The 21,440-nt window shown below is 42.1% G+C and overlaps 1 protein-coding gene across 3 annotated transcripts in view; it reads left to right on the top strand.

Moving 5' to 3' along the window:
• The window catches only part of strbp (spermatid perinuclear RNA binding protein), a 267,170-nt gene that overhangs the window by 244,516 nt on the left and 1,214 nt on the right, over positions 1–21,440 (top strand). For all 3 annotated transcript variants that reach the window (XM_072239910.1, XM_072239908.1, XM_072239909.1), the window contains one exon: positions 18,308–18,352. In XM_072239910.1, coding sequence (XP_072096011.1) covers positions 18,308–18,352 — 45 coding nt within the window. The remainder of the gene's footprint in view (positions 1–18,307; positions 18,353–21,440) is intronic.

Here is a 21,440-nt window from a genome sequence, read left to right as displayed (position 1 = left end):
TTCTTTTTTTTTGTTTTGGTTGCTTGGATTATAGAGAATGATGGTAATGAATGTAATGAAATGATCTGCTGAAGCTATCTTGCAAAGAGCTGCCACGCTCCAGCAGCTCTCCTAATAGTAATAATGTTTACAGCGCTTAGTGTCTTCATGTCAATGTAATAGGCACGATCAGTAAGATTGCAGATGACACAAGAATTGATGGTATAACAGATAGTGAGGGTAGTTGGATGTAGTAATGATGAATGGAATTTAATTTGATAAATGTGTGGTGGTGCATCTTGGGAGGGCAAACTGAACGGCAAACAAGGGGAGAATGGTAGGGCCAGACTTGGTGGTACAACTCCATGGATCCCTCAAAGTGGCCACACAGGTAGATGGGATGGTAAAGAAGCTCTGTGGGATGTATGCTTCATCAGCTGGGGCATAATATAAAAGATTGGGACATTACATGACACCTTTAAGAAATAATGCTTAGGCGTGGAGTATTGTCTAGTTATGGTCACTGTGCTATAGGGCTGGAGATGGTGCAGAGATGACTCACCAGGATGTTGCCTGGATTTGAGTGTTTCAGTTGTAATGAGAAATTGGATGGGCTGATGTAGGGCCAGAGCGGAGAAGACCAAACAAAGACCTGATCGATCTGTATAAGACTAAGGGAATATAGATAGGGTATGGAGATCCTGTGGTGTTTTTGTGAGGATCACCACCTTGTTGTGCCTAAGATCCCAAGAGGGTTGCCGTTTGGAGCTTAACTCCTGGTAGGGTTACCCATAACGGTAAGCTCAAGGGGGGGGATTCCAGGCAAAGAATGATTCAACCAAGACCTCAACGGAGGAGCTGGCAGAAGATGACACATCACAATGGCAATGAAGGCGGAGGAAGACTGCATCAGTGAAGGGTCCCCAGTCTTGTGCTCTATGCCAATGGACCCTCACCCCAATCTGTCAAGGACTGTGTGGTAGCTGCTCGTGCATCAGCCTCCCCATGTTAAGCGAAATAACACATAGGTATTCTCCATTAAGAGAATAACCCCTCAGGTGAACATCATACTTGCTCTTGTGATCCAGAGGTTCTGCTGTGGTCTAGAGTGAGGCATAGAACTTGTTACTTAAAGCTGCTTTTGTTAAGTGTTACAAAAACAAAGAATGAACAATGGAAAGACTAAAGAAAAGGGAGTCATCATCACCTCGTACTCAGACATGTACTCATCTCCTACTCACAAAATTCCATTGGTAACAATTAACCTATAGTATAACTAGATTCAAGTAGTGTGACATCTGCTACAGAAAATCTAAGAAAAATACAGAAACAACTACCATAATTACTGAAAAATCCACTACACAATTACATGTATATGGGTGTATATAAAAATAAAAGCAAGCATAGGAAAGGTAACTAGAAGAAAGCTATTCTACACCCTAATCCAACAGGTAGATAGTTTTAAAGAAATCCCACAGTAGGGATGTCTAAGACAAGGGGGCATAGGATTAGAAGGAAGTAGAAGGTTTAAAAGGGTGTCTTGAGTAAAACAGTTTTTCCACACAGTGGTGACTGGAGTCTGGCTATGCTGCCAGAAGTGGAGGAGTCAAATATTCCTACATCACCATGGTAGAGTAGCAGTTAGCACACTCTATTACAGCATGGGATATCGGAGTTCTGAGTTCAATTCCAACGTCCTCAGTAAGCAAGTTTACATGATCATTCCCGTGTGTACATGGGTTTCCTTCAGTGCTCCGTTTTCCTCCCACGGTCCGAAGGTGCACTGGTTAGTAGGTTAAATAGTCATTGTAAATTGTCCCATGATTAGGCTAGAGTTAAATCGGTGGGTTGCTGGATGACACAGCTCAAAGGGCTAGAAGTGCCTGTTCCATGCTGTATCTCTCAATAAAATGAAATAAATAACATTTAAGAAGCATCTAGACAAGTACTTGAGATACCAAGGCACAGAAGGCTATGTGCCTAAGTGGACAAAGGAGAGGGAGATTAATTAAGATAGGTCCAACAGGAGGTATCGTTCTTTTCCTGCACTGTACAACTCTGTTGCCTAATTAGGATAGTACAGCACAGTACAGGCCCTTTGGCCCACAATGTTGTGCCGACCCTCAAACCCTGCCTCCCATATAAGCCCCCACCTTAGATTCCTTCATATACCTGTCTAGTAGTCTCTTAAACTTCACTAATGTATCTGCCTCCACCACTGACTCAGGCAGTGCATTCCACGCACCAACCACTCTCTGAGTAAAAAACCTTCCTCTAATATCCCCCTTGAACTTCCCACCCCTTACCTTAAAGCCATGTCCTCTTGTATTGAGCAGTGGTGCCCTGGGGAAGAGGCGCTGGCTATCCACTCTATCTATTCCTCTTATTATCTTGTACACCTCTATCACATCTCCTCTCATCCTCCTTCTCTCCAAAGAGTAAAGCCCTAGCTCCCTTAATCTCTGATCATAATGCATACTCTTTAAACCAGGCAGCATCCTGGTAAATCTCCTCTGTACCCTTTCCAATGCTTCCACATCCTTCCTACAGTGAGGCGACCAGAACTGGATACGGTACTCCAAGTGTGGCCTAACCAGAGTTTTATAGAGCTGTGTCATTACATGGCGACTCTTAAACTCTATCCCTCGACTTATGAAAGCTAACACCCCATAAGCTTTCTTAACTACCCTATCCACCTGTGAGGCAACTTTCAGGGATCTGTGGACATGTACCCCGAGATCTCTCTGCTCCTCCACACTACCAAGTATCTTGCCATTTACTTTGTACTCTGCCTTGGAGTTTGTCCTTCCAAAGTGTACTACCTCACACTTCTCCGGGTTGAACTCCATCTGCCACTTCTCAGCCCACTTCTACATCCTATCAATGTCTCTCTGCAACCTTTGACAATCCTCTACACTATCTACAACACCACTAACCTTTGTGTCGTCTGCAAACTTGCCAACCCATCCTTCTGCCCCCACATCCAGGTCGTTAATAAAAATCACGAAAAGTAGAGGTCCCAGAACAGATCCTTGTGGGACACCACTAGTCACAATCCTCCAATCTGAATGTACTCCCTCCACCACCACCCTCTGCCTTCTGCAGGCAAGCCAATCCTGAATCCACCTGGCCAAACTTCCCTGGATCCCATGCCTTCTAACTTTCTGAATAAGCCTGCTGTGTGGAACCTTGTCAATTGCCTTACTAAAATCCATATAGATCACATCCACTCCACATCCACTAATTGGTTAATCATTTAGTGAAACTCAAAACAGTTAAGCTCTGCAGTGTTCATGGGTACCCATTTATGTGAATAAGCATTTTGACCAATTCCAGGTTTGCTTTTTTATGATAAAGTTAATGAAAATGAAAAGAATATATATTTTTAATGGATATGTTTTTTTGATATCTGGCCGTTACTTGCCAATGTTGATTGTTATCCTTAGCCATGAGTAGGAGGTGCTGCATGGTCTTATAGTCCTTCACGTAGAGATATTCCCACAGTTGGTAGGGTTGTAACAGGAATTAGATCCGATGATACTGAGGGATGTAGGGATGGTGTATTGACCAAGGGAATCTTCAGATGGTAGGGTTCATAGCATCTGCTGCCTTGTCCTTTCTGAAGGTGGAGATTGCAGATCTGCTGTTGAAGTAACCTCGATGAGCAACAGCAGTAGGTTCTGTAATTCGTAGGATAGTGTAAATTTTAAGAGTTGTGATGCTGTTTGAATCTAAGCAAGCAGAGAGTTCTCTATCATGTAGCTCGTAGATGATGCACCACAAAATCTCCAGCCTCTCACCTTCCCTTTTACTTGTGATTGCAGTTGGAATTTTGGTCATTGGCAGCCTCCCAGGATGTTTATGGTGGGGTTGAGGTGGGGTGCTTGTAACTGGTAATGTCATAAAATCTCAGATGTAGATGTTTGAACTCTGGTTGCATTTGGCACTTTTGCTTTGATTTTGCTTGCAGCACATTGAGCAGATGTCTGCGCCTCGCTATATATTGTGCAAGTGGAATTTTTTTTTAAGATTAAAGATCACCTTTACTTGTCACATATACTGTACATCAAAACCTACAGCGAAATGCGTCATTTGCGTCAAATCAGATCAGCGAGGATTATACTGCACAGCCCACAAGTGTCGTCACATTTCCTGTGCCAACATAGCATGCCTTCAACATGCGAGCTCTAACCAGTACATCGTGGAACGCGGGAGGAAACTGGAGCATCTGGAGGATCCCCACACAGTCATAGGGAGAATGTACAAACTCTTCACAGACAGCAGCAGGAATTGAACTTTAATCTTACTGCTGGTGCTGTAGAGTAGTTGTGCTAACTGCTGCACTACCACACCACTACTGTACCACGCTGTGTGTAATTGAACATTATGCAGTCATCAGTGAGCAACTTCTGACCTCATTATGGTAGGGACGTATTGCAGAGCCATAGAGCAATACAGCGTGATTCAGGCCCTTCTGCCCATTGTGCCATGGTTCCAACCATGGTGCTCACCCAGGTGGTCACAATTTCCTACATTCAGCCCATATCCCTTCAAGCCCTGCCTCTCCAGGTACAGTACTTACCTAAGTGCTTCGTAAATGATACTATCATACCTGCTTCAGCCAGTTTCTCTGTCAGCTCACTTGTGTGGAAAAAGTTACTCCTTAGGCCCCTTTTAAATCTTTCCCTTTTTATTTTAAATTCATGTCCCCTATACTTTTAGACTCCCCTACCTTTTGGGGAAAAAGATTATTACTGTACACCTCATCTGTGCCACTCATAATTTTATACATTCTATAGGTTCAACCCTCATATTCCTATGTTCTAAGAAATAAAACCTAGCCTGGCCAATCTCTCCCTAAAACTCAGACCCTCAAGGCCTGACAACACCCCCATAAATCTTTTGCAGTCTTTCCAGTTTAACCACATCTTTCCAATAATAGGGTGACCATGACCGTTCACAGAGCTCCAAGTACAGCCTCACATCCATTCCACAACGTAAGAGAGTAAAAATCTTTGCATTATTACTTTGTCGTAATGTACAGACATGTGAATTTAAAAGTCTAATGGCTTGTGGGATGAGTGTTCTGTCACTTGTTTGTCCTGACTTTAATGCTGCAGTCCTGTTTGCCAGATGGAAGCAGCTGAAGCAGTTTACGGTTGGGGTGACAGGTATCCCGGAAGATCTTCCAGGCTTTCTTTCTGCACCTGCTGCTATGTATGTCCTCAATGGGGGGGGGGGGAGGGGGGGGAGTTCGTGTCCACAGATGTGCTAGGCTGTCCATAGCACTCTTTGCAGTGCCCAGTGATCAAGGGTTGGTGCACTTCCCATACCAGGTGACGATACAGCTAGTCAGTATGCTCACAATGGTGCCCCTGTAGAAGGTCTTGAAGATTTGGGGGTCCATGCTGAACTTCATGAGTCGCCTGAGGTGGAAGAAATGCTGTTGTGCTCTTTTTTGCAACCACAGCCGGTGTGTACAGTCTAGGTGAGATCTTCGCTGATGTATATACCGAGGAACCTGAAACTACTCACTCTCTCAACTGCTGAATCTGTTCCTCTCGTAAACCACGATCAGCTCTTTTGTTTTTTGGACATTGAGGGAAAGGTTGGTATCTTGGCACCACTGTGTCAGGGTTTCAACCTCTCCTCTGTACGTTGTCTCATCACCGCTAGAAATAAGCTGATCAAAGTCATGTCATTTGCGAATTTGATCAGCTGATTGGAGCTGTGTGTGGCAGCACAGTCGTGGGTGTAAAGGGAGTAGAGAAAGGGACTCAGAACACAGCCCTGGGGGGCACCTGTGTAGAGGGGCAGAGGTGAGGGAGCCCATCCTTACCACCTGTCGGCGATCCGATAGAAAGTCTAGGATCCAGCTGCACAAAGTGGGGTGAGCTTCCTGTCAAATCTGGAGACAATTACGGTGTTGAATGCTGAACTGTAGTCCAGGAACAGCAATCTAACATATGCATCCCTCTTCTCCAGGTGTGTAAGGACAGTGTGTAGTGCTGTGGCTATGGCATCATCAGTAGACCAGTTCTGTTGGCAGGTGAATTGTAAGGGGTCCAGTTTGGGCAGTGGCAAGCTACAGACATAGTCTTTAACCAGCCTCTCAAAGCATGTGCTTATAATTGAGGTGAGTGCGACAGGGCGCTGACCGTTCAGGCAGGTTTTTCACAGGGACAATGATGGACGATTTGAAACAGGAGGGCACTACACACTGGGAGAGGGAGAAAGTAAAAATGTCCGTAAACACACCAACCAGCTGTTCAGCACACACTTTTGAGGATACGCCCTGGGATGCCATCCAGCCCCACTGCCTTGCGGCTGTTGATACATTGGAATGTTCTACGTACCTCAGCCTCAGAGATGACCAAGGTGCAGGTCTTGTCAACAGCTCTTCTTGGGGGTTCAGTCCTATCAACCTCGAATTGAATGTAAAAAGCATCTAGCTTATCCGGGAGTGAGGCAGCAATACTGGCTATACTGCTGCTTTTCCTCTTGAAGTCCTCGATGGTGTGCAGTCCTTGCCATGTGCTGCGTGTGTCATTGTCGCAGAGTTGTGACTGGATTTTGTCCCTGTGTTGCTGTTTTGCCACCTTGATAGCTCTACGTAAATGATAGTGGTATCTCTTGAGCTCCTGTTGGTCTTTGGAGGCAAAGACTTTATCGCTTGCACTGAGAGCAACACACATTGACCTATTTATCCAAGGTTTCTGGTTTGGGTAGACCCGAACTGATTTTTGGGGAACAGCGTCTTCAAATGAAGCTTGTGACCACCTCCATGTATTCAGAGATGTTCTCAGCTCGAAATACCTCCCAGGTGATGGTATCAAAGCAGTCTTGTAATATAGAGTCTGATTGGTTGGACCAGCAATGGATGGTTTTCACTATGGCTGCTTCCTGTTTCAGTTTTTGTCTGTAGACGGGCAGGAGCAAGATGGAGGAATGGTCAGACTTTCCAAACAGAGGGCAGAGAAGTGTTTTGTAGGCATTGTGGAAGGGAGAGTAGCAGTGGTCGAGTATGCTCCCTCCCCGTGTGCTCACCTCGATGTTTTGACAGAACTTTGGGTAAGCTCTAGTCAGTGACGCTTGGTTAAAGTCTCCAGCGATGATGAAAGCAGCCTCTGGCTGTGTGATTTTGTGGATATTGATGGTTTCGCAAAGTTCATTGAGAGCCAGGTTGATATCAGCCTGTGGTGGGATGTACACAGCTGTAATAATAACAGACATGAATTTTCTAGGCAGCCAGAAAGGTCAACATAGCAGCATAAGGTACTCCAGATCTGGGGAGCAAAAGGATTTGAGGGTGTGCGCGCTACCTGGGTCACAACAAGCATTATTCACCATGAAACATACTCCCCCACCTTTACTTTTTCCAAAGATGTCTTTAGATCTGTCCACTCAGAACACAGAGAAACCGATGAGTTTAATGGCTTGGTCCGGTATCCCCTCCGACAACCATGTTTTGGTGAAGCATAAGATGTTCCAGTGCTTTGTTTCCCGTTGGTAGGAGATTCTGGCTCTCAGCTTACACAGCTTTTTGTCCAGGGACCGTACATTGGCCAGGAGTATGCTAGAGAGTGGCAGCCAGTTTGTATGCCATCTTAACCTAACCAAGATGCCAGCTCTTCTTCCTCGCCTCTGGCGACACTTCCTCAGTAATGCTGGTGTGGTGTGCTGTTCGTGCAAGCAGGGGGGTCCCAGTGGTAGAAAGGCAGCACATTATGACTGAATGCTGTCTTTCCGATGTTCAAAAGAGTCAATCGATCATATTTGATGTGACTTTCAGCTTCTTGTAAGAGAGGTACAGAAAGAAGTACAGAGATAAGCAGAAAATTACAATGCCAATTTGGAGTACACTACATGGCTGCCGTACATGATGCCTTCTTGGTCACTGTAGATATTGGGCCCAGAACTCTGCATTAAGTAGTTACTGCAGTGACATCCTGAAACTGGATGACCACTGTCCAATAATCCTAATCATCATCCTTCTCTGGGCTATTACTCCACATTGGAATGCTTTTTTCTTCATGTCCACTGACTTCAGGTTTAATTGATCAAGTGTTGCCTTGTTGTCAAAAACTGTAGATATCAACTCAGGAGCTCAGCCCTTTGGTCCAGGGTATTGGTGTTTAGGTGCTACTTGATATGAGTGTCAATATGTTCCATCATGTAGCTCATGATTGAGAGTATTCTGAATTGGCAGTAATTATCTAATATAAAAAGCCTGAAAACCCCTCAACAGGTCAAGCAACCTCTGTGAAAAGAGAAACAAACTGCTTGTTGACCTTAGAGTCATTGAGCACTGCCATATAGAAACAGGCCCTTTGGCCTATCTAGTCTGTGCCAGCCTGGTTTGCTGCCCCAGCCCATATCCCTCCATACTTCTCTCATCCATGTACCTATCCAAAGTTCAAAGTAAATTTATTACCAAAGTACATATATGTCACCATATACAACTCTGAGATTTTCCAGTGGGCATACTTAATAAATCCATAATAAAATAAGAAAAGCAATAAATATCAAGAACATGAGATGAAGAGTCCTTGAGAGTGAGTCCATAGGTTGTGGGAACATTTCAATGATGGGGCAAGTGAAGTTGGGTGAAGTTATCTCCTTTGGTTCAAGAACCTGAAGTATCCTCTAGTTTTTGTAGGATTTTCAGTTTAAGGGCATCGGTGTTTCCATACCAGGCTGTGATGTAGACAGTCAATATACTCTCTGCCAAACTTGTATAGAAGTTTGTCAAAGTTTTAGATGTCATGCTGAATCTTCACAGATTTCCAAGGAAGTAGAGGTGCTGCCCTGCTTCTTCGTAATTTCTCTTACATGCTGGGCTCAGGACAGGTCCTCTGAAACGATAGCACCAAAGCTGCTAATCCTTTGATCCTCCAATGAGGACTGGCTCACGGACCTCTGGGTTCCTTCTCCTAAAGTCAATAATTAGCTCTTTGAAATGTTACAATTGAACCCACATCCACCACTTCCATTGGCAGCTCATTCCACACTCACATCACATACGAGTGAAGTTCCCCCTCAGGATTCCCTTATATATTTCATCTTTCATCTTTTACCCCATTCCTTTCAACACAGGAGATTTTGCAGGTGCTGGAGATCCAGAGTAACACACAGAAAATGCTGGAGGAACTCAACAGGTCATAGAAACATAGAAACAGAGGAAATGGGTGCAAGAATAGGCCATTCGGCCCTTCGAGCCTGCACCGCTATTCAGTATGATCATGGCTGATCATCCAACTCAGAACCCTGTACCTGCCTTCTCTCCATACCCCCTGATCCCTTTAGCTACAAGGGCCATATCTAACTCCCTCTTAAATATAGCCAATGAACTGGCTTCAACTGTTTCCTGTGGCAGAAATTCCACAGATTCACCACTCTCTGTGTGAAGAAGTATTTCCTCATCTCGGTCCTAAAAGGCTTCCCCTTTATCCTTAAACTGTGACCCCTCGTTCTGGACTTCCCCAACATCAAGAACGATCTTCCTGCATCTAGCCTGTCCAATTCCTTTAGAATTTTATACGTTTCGATAAGATCCCCCCTCAATCTTCTAAATTCCAGCGAGTATAAGCCTAGTCGATCCAGTCTTTCATCATATGAAAGTCCTGCCATCCCAGGAATCAATCTGGTGAATCTTCTTTGTACTCCCTCTATGGCAAGAATGTCTTTCCTCAGATTAGGGGACCAAAACTGCACACAATACTCCAGGTGTGGTCTCACCAAGGCCTTGTACAACTGCGGTAGTACCTCCCTGCTCCTGTACTCGAATCCTCTTGCTATGAACGCCAGCATACTATTCGCCTTTTTCACCGCCTGCTGTACCTGCATGCCCACTTTCAATGACTGGTGTATAATGACACCCAGGTCTCATTGCACTTCCCCTTTTCCTAATCGGCCACCATTCAGATAATAATCCGTTTTCCTGTTCTTGCCACCAAAGTGGATAACTTCACATTTATCCACATTAAATTGCATCTGCCATGAACTTGCCCACTCACCTAACCTATCCAAGTCACCCTGCATCCGCTTAGCATTCTCCTCACAGCTAACACTGCCGCCCAGCTTCGTGTCATCCGCAAACTTGGAGATGCTGCATTTAATTCCCTCGTCTAAGTCATTAATATATATTGTAAACAACTGGGGTCCCAGCACTGAGCCTTGCGGTATCCCACTAGTCACTGCCTACCATTCTGAAAAGGTCCCGTTTATTCCCACTCTTTGCTTCCTTCATGCCAACCAATTCTTTATCCACATCAATACCATACCCCCAATACCGTGTGCTTTAAGTTTGCACACTAATCTCCTGTGTGGGACCTTGTCAAAAGCCTTTTGAAAATCCAAATATACCACATCCACTGGTTCTTCCCTGTCCACTCGACTAGTAACATCCTCAAAAAATTCTATGAGATTTACCTTTCACAAATCCATGCTGACTTTGTTCGATGATTTCACCGCTTTCCAAATGTGCTGTTATCACATCTTTGATAACTGACTCTAGCATTTTCCCCACGATCGATGTCAGGCTAACCGGTCTATAATTCCCCAGTTTCTCTCTCCCTCGTTTTTTAAAAAGCGGGGTTACATTAGCCACCCTCCAATCCTCAGGAACTAATCCAGAATCTAAAGAGTTTTGAAAAAGTATCACTAATGCATCCACTCTTTTATTGGGCTACTTCCTTAAGCACTCTGGGATGCAGACCATCTGACCCTGCGGATTTATCTGCCTTTAATTCCTTCAATTTACCTAACACCACTTCCCTACTAACATGTATTTCCCTGAGTTCGTCCATCTCACTAGACCCTCGGTCCCCTACTATTTCCGGAAGATTATTTATGTCCTCCTTAGCGAAGACAGAACCAAGATAGTTATTCAATTGGTTTGCTATGTCGTTGTTCCCCATGATCAATTCACCTGTTTCTGACTGTAAGGGACCTACATTTGTCTTAACCAGTCTTTTTCTTTTCACATATCTATAAAAGCTTTTACAGTCAGTTTTTATGTTCCCTGCCAGCTTTCTCTCATAATCTTTTTTCCCTTTCCTAATTAAGCCTTTTGTCCTCCTCTGCTGGACTCTGAATTTCTCCCAGTCCTCAGGTGTGCCACTTTTTCTGGCTAATTTGTATGTTTCTTCTTTGGAATTGATACTATCCCTAATTTCCCTCGTCAGCCACAGGTGCACTACCTGTATTCTTTTGCCAAACTGGGATGAACAATTGTTGTAGTTCATCCATGCGATCTTTAAATGCTTACCATTGCATATCCACCGTCAACCCTTTAAGTATCATTTGCCAGTCTATCTTAGCTAATTCACGTCTCATACCTTCAAAGTTACCCTTCTTTAAGTTCAGAACCTTTGTTTCTGAATTAACTATGTCACTCTCCATCTTAATAAAGAACTCCACCATATTATGGTCACTCTTACCCAAGGGGCCTCGCACGACAAGATTGCTAACTAACCCTTCCTCATTGCTCAGTACCCAGTCTAGAATAGCCTGCTCTCTAGTTGGTTCCTCGACATGTTGGTTCAGAAAACCATCCTGCATACATTCCAAGAAATCCTCTTCCTCAGTACCCTTACCAATTTGGTTCACCCAATCTATATGTAGATTGAAGTCACCCATTATAACTGCTGTTCCTTTATTGCACGCATTTCTAATTTCCTGTTTAATGCCATCCTCAACCTCACTATCACTGTTAGGTGGCTTGTACACAACTCCCACCAGCGTTTTCTGCCCCTTAGTGTTATGCAGCTCTACCCATATCGATGCCACATCCTCCCGGCTAATGTCCTTCCTTTCTATTGCGTTAATCTCCTCTCTAACCAGCAATGCTACCCCACCTCCTTTTCTTTCATGTCTATCCCTCCTGAATATTGAATATCCCTGAATGTTGAGCTCCCATCCTTGGTCACCCTGGAGCCATGTCTCTGTGATCCCAACTATATCATATTCATTAATAACTGTCTGCACATTCAATTCATCCACCTTGTTACGAGTGCTCCTTGCATTGACACACAAAGCCTTCAGGCTTGTTTTTACAACACTCTTAGCTCTTATACAATTATGTTGAAATGTGGCCCTTTTTGATTTTTGCCCTAGATTTGCCTGCCTGCCACTTTTACTTTTCACCTTACTACTTTTTGCTTCTACCCTCATTTTACACCCCTCTGTCTCTCTGCACTTGTTCCCATCCCCCTGCCACATTAGTTTAAATCCTCCTGAACAACAGTAGCAAATAGCATCTATGAAAAGATCAGACAGCATCTATGAAAAGGAATGAACGGTCGACATTTCAGGCCGAGACCATTCATCAGGTCCTGTAGATTACCTGTACCTATGACCTCCAGTTCTAGTGTCAACTCACCTGAGCAGAAAAAGCCTACGTTCATTTACCCTATCCATTATAAATTTGTATACCTCAATAAAATCTCTCCTCATTCTCCTCTACTCTGTGGAATAGAGTCCTAGCCTATTCAACCTTATAACTCTCTTGAGCATTTTTGTATTAGATTTCCAGCTTTTTTGATCTTCATTTATGGAATAATTAGCTGATTGGATTCATCCTACTTTTTATGAACTGTAGATATGTTAAAAAAAAGTTCCATTATTGGATAATCCTTTTGCATTATACTCTGCTCACAGTGGTTCAAAGGATGAATTGAAATGGTTGAAGACTATTTCATGTGATCATGGCACTCTCAGGAGAGAGCAAAGATAGATCAGCAATTCAGCACATGGCTAAAGATAATTGTGAATGCTTCAGTGCTGTTATACTAATTTTATACCTCGAGGCATGAAGTAAAGAAGCAACAAGACAAAAGATTCTTTATAGAGCATCTTTCACAGACTCAGTGCATCTCAGCCAACAGTGGCACAGGCAGTAGAACCACCACTGCTTTTGCAATTTACACATTGCTATCACTTTGTGGGTTTCCCAGGTCGCACTGGTTTTCTCCCACATCTCAAACATATGTTGGTTGGTAGGTTAATTGGTAAATCAAATTGGTTATAGTATTGTCACTTGTACCAAGGTACAGTGAAAGTCTTTATCTTGCATGCCATCCGTACACATCATTTCATCAAGTCAGTACATTGTGGTAATACAACAAAAAAGTCAAAGTAAATTTATTATTTAAATGTTATCCTGAAATTCATTTTCTTGCAGACATTCACAGGAAAATAAAGAAATACAATGGAAATTTCTGAAAAAAATTATATATAAAGACTGACAGACAACCAATGTGCAAAAGAAGACAAATTGTGCAAATAAAAAATGAATAAAACCGAGAACATAAGTTGTAGAATTCTTGAGAGTGAGTTTGTAGATGTGGAATCCATTCAGTGTTGTGGTGATTGAATTTATTTAGTCTGGTTCAGGAGCTTGATGGTTCTAGGGTAATAACTGTTCCTGAACCTGATGGCTTCTGTATTTCCTGCCTAATGGTAGTAGTGAGAAGAGAGCATTGCCTGGATGGTGGGGTTCCTTGATGATGGATGCTGTTTTCTTGTGGCAGTGCTCTTATAAATATGCTCAGTGGTTGCAAGGGTTTTTGTCTGTGATTCGTTGGACATAATCCATCAATTTCTGTAGCCTTTTCTGATTCTGGGCATTGGTGTTTCAGTACCAAGCCATGATGCAACCAACCAGGTTACTCTCCAGTTTACATCTATAGAAGTTTGACATACTTTTAGGTCATATGCCAAAAATACACAAACTTCTAAGTAGAGGCGCTGTCGTGCCTTCTTTGTTATAGCAATTCCATGCTGGTCCCAGGACAAATCCAATAACAATAATAGAATCTGTTGCTTCCTGGTGTAGGTAAATGGTAGAATCAGGCAACTGAGGAGAATGCAGAGGATAAAAAGGAAAATGGAGTTTATGTAGGGTAATTGTAATGGGTGATTGATGGTCGGTGCTAGTGGGCCAAAGGCATGTTTCTGTGCTCTATCCCTCTGTGACTCTGTTATCTCAAAACATTTAGTAACCAACCTAAAGATTTATGTAAGAAGTGGGATGTTTGGAGGAGATCTGAGGAATATACTACCTGAGGAGGTGGTGAAGGCAAATACTCTTACTGCATTTAAGGAGCATCCAGGCATGTACTTGAATTGCTGGGGTATGGATGTTGTGCAGGTAAACATGATTGATGTAGATAGAAACATAGAAAAATATACAGCACAATACAGGTCCTTTGGCCCAAAAAGCTGTGCTGAACATGTCCCTAACTTAGAACTACCTAGGTTTTACCCATAGCCCTCTATTTTTCTAAGCTCCATGCAGCCATCCAGGAGTCTCTTAAAAGACCCTATCATTTCTGCCCCCACTACCACCGCCAGCAGCCCATTCCACGCACTCACCACTCTTTGCGTAAAAAAAAGTTACCCCTGATATCTCCTCCGTACCTACCTCCAAGCACCTTAAAACTACATCCTCTCATGCTAGCCATTTCAGCCCTGGGGAAAAGCCTCTGATTATGCACATGATCAATGCCTCTCATTATCTTGTACACCTCTATCAAGTCACCTCTCATCCTCCGTCGCTCCAAGGAGAAAAGGCTGAGTTCATTCAACCTATTCTCATAAGGCATGCTCCCTAATCCAGGCAACATCCTTGTAAATCTCCTCTGCACCTTTTCTATGGTTTCCACGTCTTTCCTATAGTGAGGCGACCAGAATTGAGCACAGTACTCCAAGTGATTTTCCATATATTGATTGGGTCTCCCATACTGTTAGGGGTCTAGATGGTTTAGAGTTTGTAAAATGTGTTCAGGAAAGTTTTCTAAATCAATATATAGAGGGACCAACTACAAGGGATGCAATATTGGATCTCCTGTTAGGAAACGAGTTAGGACAAGTGATAGAAGTCTGTGTAGGGGAGCACTTTAGTTCCAGTGATCATAACACCATTAGTTTCAACTTGATCATGGACAAGGATAGATCTGGTCCTAGGGTTGAGGTTCTTAACTGGAAGAAGGCCAAATTTGAAGAAATGAGAAAGGATCTGAAAAGCGTGGATTGGGACAGGTTGTTCTCTGGCAAGGATGTGATCGGTAGGTGGGAAGCCTTCAAAGCAGAAATTTTGAGAGTGCAGAATTTATATGTTCCTGTCAGGATTAAAGGCAAGGTGAATAGGAATAAGGAACCTTGGTTCTCAAGGGATATTGCAACTCTGATAAAGAAGAAGAGGGAGTTGTATGACATGTATAGGAAGCAGGGAGTAAATAAGGTGCTTGAGGAGTATAAGAAGTGCAAGAAAATACTTAAGAAAGAAATCAAGAGGGCTAAAAGAAGACATGAGGTTGCCTTGGCAGTCAAAGTGAAGGATAATCCAAAGAGCTTTTACAGGTATATTAAGAGCAAAAGGATTGTAAGGGATAAAATTGGTCCTCTTGAAGATCAGAGTGGTCGGCTATGTGCGGAACCAAAGGAAATGGGGGAGATCTTAAATAGGTTTTTTGCGTCTGTGTTTACTAAGGAAACTGGCATGAAGTCTATGGAATTAAGGGAAACAAGTAGTGAGATCATGGAAACTGTACAGATCAAAAAGGAGGAGGTCCTTGCTGTCTTGAGGAAAATTAAAGTGGATAAATCCCCGAGACCTGACAGGGTGTTCCCTCGGACCTTGAAGGAGACTAGTGTTGAAATTGCAGGGGCCCTGGCTGAAATATTTAAAATGTCGCTGTCTACAGGTGAGGTGCCGGAGGATTGGAGAGTGGCTCATGTTGTACCGTTGTTTAAAAAGGGATCGAAAAGTAATCCAGGAAATTATAGGCCAGTAAGTTTAACGTCGGTAATAGGTAAGTTATTGGAGGGAGTACTAAGAGACAGAATCTACAAGCATTTGGATAGACTGGGACTTATTAGGGAGAGTCAACATGGCTTTGTGCGTGGTAGGTCATGTTTGACCAATCTATTGGAGTTTTTCGAGGAGGTTACCAGGAAAGTGGATGAAGGGAAGGCAGTGGATATTGTCTACATGGACTTCAGTAAGGCCTTTGACAAGGTCCCGCATGGGAGGTTAGTTAGGAAAATTCAGTCGCTAGGTATACATGGAGAGGTGGTAAATTGGATTAGACATTGGCTCGATGGAAGAAGCCAGAGAGTGGTGGCAGAGAATTACTTCTCCGAGTGGAGGCCTGTGACTAGTGGTGTGCCACAGGGATCAGTGCTGGGTCCATTGTTATTTGTCATCTATATCAATGATCTGGATGATAATGTGGTAAATTGGATCAGCAAGTTTGCTGATGATACAAAGATTGGAGGTGTAGTAGACAGTGAGGAAGGTTTTCAGAGCTTGCAGAGGGACTTGGACCAGCTGGAAAAATGGGCTAAAAAATGGCAGATGGAGTTTAATACTGACAAGTGTGAGGTATTGCACGTTGGAAGGACAAACCAACGTAGAACATACAGGGTTAATGGTAAGGCACTGAGGAGTGCAGTGGAACAGAGGGATCTGGGAATACAGATACAAAATTCCCTAAAAGTGGCGTCACAGGTAGATAGGGTCGTAAAGAGAGCTTTTGGTACATTGGCCTTTATTAATCAAAGTATTGAGTATAAGAGCTGGAATGTTATGATGAGGTTGTATAAGGCATTGGTGAGGCCGAATCTGGAGTATTGTGTTCAGTTTTGGTCACCAAATTACAGGAAGGATATAAATAAGGTTGAAAGAGTGCAGAGAAGGTTTACAAGGATGTTGCCGGGACTTGAGAAACTCAGTTACAGAGAAAGGTTGAATAGGTTGGGACTTTATTCCCTGGAGCGTAGAAGAATGAGGGGAGATTTGATAGAGGTATATAAAATTATGATGGATATAGATAGAGTGAATGCAAGCAGGCTTTTTCCACTGAGGCAAGGGGAGAAAAAAACCAGAGGACATGGGTTTAGGGTGGGGGGGGCAGAGTTTAAAGGGAACATTAGGGGAGGCTTCTTCACACAGAGAGTGGTGGGAGTATGGAATGAGCTGCCAGACGAGGTGGTAAATGCGGGTTCTTTTTTAACATTTAAGAATAAATTGGACAGATACATGGATGGGAGGTGTATGGAGGGATATGGTCCGTGTGCAGGTCAGTGGGACTAGGCAGAAAATGGTTCGGCACAGCCAAGAAGGGCCAAAAGACCTGTTTCTGTGCTGTAGTTTCTATGGTTTCTATGGTAAGTGGGGTCTGACCAGGGTCCTATATAGCTGCAGCATTACCTCTCGGCTCTTAAACTCAATCCCATGATTGATGAAGGCCAATGCACCGTATGCCTTCTTAACCACAGAGTCAACCTGCGTAGCAGCTCTGAGTGTCCTATGGACTCGGACCCCAAGATCCCTCTGATCCTCCTCACTGCCAAGAGCCTTACCATTAATGCTATATTCTGCCATCAAATTTGACCTACCAGAATGAACCACCTCACACTTATCTGGGTTGAGCTCCATCTGCCACTTCTCAGCCCAGTTTTGCATCCTATCAATGTCCCGTTGTAACCTCTGACAACCCTCCACACTATCCACAACACATCCAACCTTTGTATTGTCAGCAAATTTACTAACCCATCCCTCCACTTCCTCATCCAGGACATATCTACACTATCTACATGGAGGGCAATGAAATGTTTTGCAGTTAAATGTGATTGGTATAGATAGCTACACCAGGCAGTATGGGCACAGTTTGCCAAAGAGCAAAGCTTGTGTGGTGTAAGGTTCTACACCTCCTCAATCATATAAGACATAAGAGCAGAATTAGGCCATTCGGTCCAACGAGTCTGCTCCGTCATGGCTGATTTATTATCCTTCTCAACCCTGTTTTCCTGCCTTCCTCCCGTAATCCTTGACACCCTGATTAATTAAGAACCTATCAACCTCTACTTTAAATATACTCAGTGTCTTAGCCTCCACAACCGTCTGTGGCAATGGATTCCACAGATTGACTACCTTCTGGCTAAAGAAATTCCTCCTCATCTCTGTTCTAAATGGACATTATTCTGAGGATGTCTCCTCTGGTCCGAGCCTCACCTTTGATAGGAAACATCCTCTCCACATCCACTCTTATCTAGGCCTTTCAATAAGTTTCAATGAAATCCCCCCCCCCACCCCCATTCTTCTAAACTCCAGTAAGTACAGGTGCCGAGCCATCAAATGCTTCTCAAAGGTAACCCTTTCATTCCTGGGATCATTCTCATGACCTCCTCTGAACCCCCTTTATGATGCCAGCACATCTTTTCTTAGACAAGAGGCCCAAAACTGTTCACAGTACTCCCAAGTTCTTGCAATCGTTCTGCAGAGTAATAATTTGAAAAATTGACGTTGGCCTTTTATGTTTAGGTTATGGTGCACCATATGGATACAGTGCTGCTGCCCCGGCTTATGGTATGTATGCCGTCATATTTGACTGTGAACTGAAATATCATTTGCTTAGTGCCTTAATCTTGAACATGTATATCTCTGCTTAAAATAGAGATATAGATGTATATGTGAACATTGGCAACCCTTTGAGTACAGTTTGCACTTTTCCTACTTCATCTTTTCTGTGGGTAATCAAACCTCAAATGCAGAAATATTTCAAATTTCCAATCCTCCCCTGTCCTTTTTAATATTTTATAGGGTTGTAACATTGAACAACAGATTATGACTGAATTCATATAATAATACTTTTGTTCCAAAACATATTGCAGTCTATTACCTAATGTACTCTGGGTTCAGTGTTACATTAAATTAAAACACAAAGTTGTTTTAGTTTTTAAAATAATGACTAATTAATTTTGATTTGCATGCTCTTAAAAAAGAAATTCCAGTTGACATTTATAGAACACAGTAGAAGAAATCAGCATAATCTTGTAGTTCTCCTCATGATTGAAGACTCACTTGCTAAAGCGTTGCCCAAATGTAATGGGAATAATTCTGAATTTGCTTATCCCCTTCCATACCCAGATATATATTTTATTTAATGTAATTCCAGATTCCAGTGCTTCTAGCCATTAGACTCTCTATTCAAAGCATTCTGCACTGTCAGAAAGTGACAAAAAGAGAGAATTCACTACTGCAATTACTCTTTTTCATGTGGTTTTAAGCAGATCTAATTTAAAAGTTGCCAGTGTAAAATGACCCTGAATAGATACAGTATAAATGACTGAATCTTTAATTCTGATATTACTGAATAATATTTCAAATTCATATCTGCCTAAATGGGAATTATTGAGAGAGAAGGTTGAAGATGATTTTGAAACATTAGGAATCACGTTAAAATGGTGCATCTTTCAAATACACTGTGAGTTGCAGAAATTTAGTTTTAAAATTTAAATAAACCTTCAGGTTTAATTAATTACTAACAGGACAGCAGCTGGAATGTCAATACATTTCTGCCCCTCTGATAGTTGACTCCCTGGCAGTTTGTCTATTCATGACAACTGATTTGCTTGATAAAATAGGTGATTGTAAAAATGTCTTCTCCCATTAATTTTGCCTATAACTGAAATGAATGTATCCCTACCCTGTCAGTTTTATTACTTTATGTCAGATTTTCTTTGCAAGCTTTCAAAATTTACCTGATTGTTATTAGTTTTAAATGAGGTGAGGCTAAAATGAGCAAACTTAAATGATTTAAATCTGACAGTGTAAAAGCATTGAAAGCAAATGTCAGCATTAGTATATTCTCACCTAGTGAATCAAAATCTTAGAAATTCCTTTAATTTATGTTTTCCTGGTGTATGGAAAGAAAAGCAGCCTCAATTTGAAATTTAACAATTACAGTGGATTCTGGTTAATAGCTATGCATCGGGACCAGTCCATTTTAGCCCAATGAGCTGAAGTTTCATGGAAATAGTTAAATAGACAAACTACCATTTAACTGAGTAACAAATAATGTATTTAAACAAAATATAGAACAAATTAGAACACTACCAATACTACTACAGTACACTAAAACAGCATATTAGTCCTTAATAGTTATTGATGGAGGAATTCATCCAGTGTATGTTGTCACTTTCTTTTGATTGATGGTAAATGAACAAAATCATCGCAGACTCCTAGTGTATGTAATAGGCAAATAGGCAATCCTCTCGACGATTGCATCTTCCAAGTCTTCATTTTCTTTGTAACATTTCTAGATGATTGTTGAGGTCAAGTTCTATGTAGTGTCAAACTTGTTGAAGAAGTGAAATTGTTTCAATTTCACTCCCAGCCATTTCTGGCATCTCCAAGCCTGAATGCTTGAAACCACAGTGAGCAAAACAGTTCCAATTTGTCTTGCTGCTTATTTCTCACTATCAGTGACAAATATCACTGCTTTCCAAACACAAGTACATGCAATTGACACTATTTAAAAATTCTTTCCTCAAAGCATCGTGTAGTGTCTAATGTCCACACAAGTGCACGAGACCGACGCTAGTTAGAAACTCTTAGCCAACAGTCTCCTGTCCCAGTTAAAGAGTCATAAAGTTCTAAATAAAGGAAGAGAATCCCTGCTATTTTCTCAATGTTTTTTTCTTTAAGAGCTGTCCTAGATAAGCAGTTGGCTCAATTAACCAACAGCCCAATTAACCAAAATCCACTGGTATTTTCAAAGTACTCTTTCAATGACCAGCTAAACTTTAAAGGGTAACGAGCTAGTTCTAATAAGAATATGCAGTATATTAGCCTGAGTATTAGCAACCTTAGACTGTACATACATTTATTTTCTATTATAACTCATACTTAATTTATTTCTAAATGATAGTACAATACTGGCAAATTTCCTTAACTTACTAAAATAAGCTTGTTTTAATCACAGAAACTTGCACCATGCTATTGCTTTGAATGAGTCTTATGTGCAAATGGTGACAAGCAAATGCAAGATTTATTTGGAGCCTTGATTAGACTGCACATAGGAGCAGTTTGAGTATCGTTTCAGTTCCAAATATAAATCTGCAAAGTTTGCTGTTACAGTCACAGTGCATGTGTTTGAAATATCCCACCTGATATGTTCATAAAATCATCCCGGAACACTAAATTTGGTGTGCAACAACATTCATCTGGGTCAAAATTAGTATTTTCCCCAACAAAGAAATCATTGTCATCATTTCTCACATAAAGACTCTGTGTTTCTGCAGTGTCTAGATATGACGCAAAAGAATATTGGACACGGCTGTTTCCTTGGCTGTAGGTTCAAAGTGTCTTAATGCCTTTGTCAGCTGTTGCATGTTGGGAAATTGCACTTCAGTCACCTGGTGCTGTTAAAACACCTACTGTTGCTGCTTTGTGATTTCTAATGAAGATTAAAATTGAGAATAAGAAATCTGTCTGGATTATATAGAGGCCACAAGAACTTAGTATTCAAACATTAATTAACAACCCATAGATCTTTCCAGATATGCTGTTCAAATGAACTGCTAAATAATTTTTTCCTGTGAATGGCATAAAATGTGAATCTGTCTTACTGAAGGATAGAAAGCAGGATGCTGTGAAGTCTTTACTGAATATC

Source organism: Mobula birostris, chromosome 22 (assembly GCF_030028105.1).
Source record: "Mobula birostris isolate sMobBir1 chromosome 22, sMobBir1.hap1, whole genome shotgun sequence".
Lineage (NCBI taxonomy): Eukaryota > Metazoa > Chordata > Chondrichthyes > Myliobatiformes > Myliobatidae > Mobula > Mobula birostris.
This window is presented reverse-complemented; position numbering and strand designations above follow the sequence as displayed.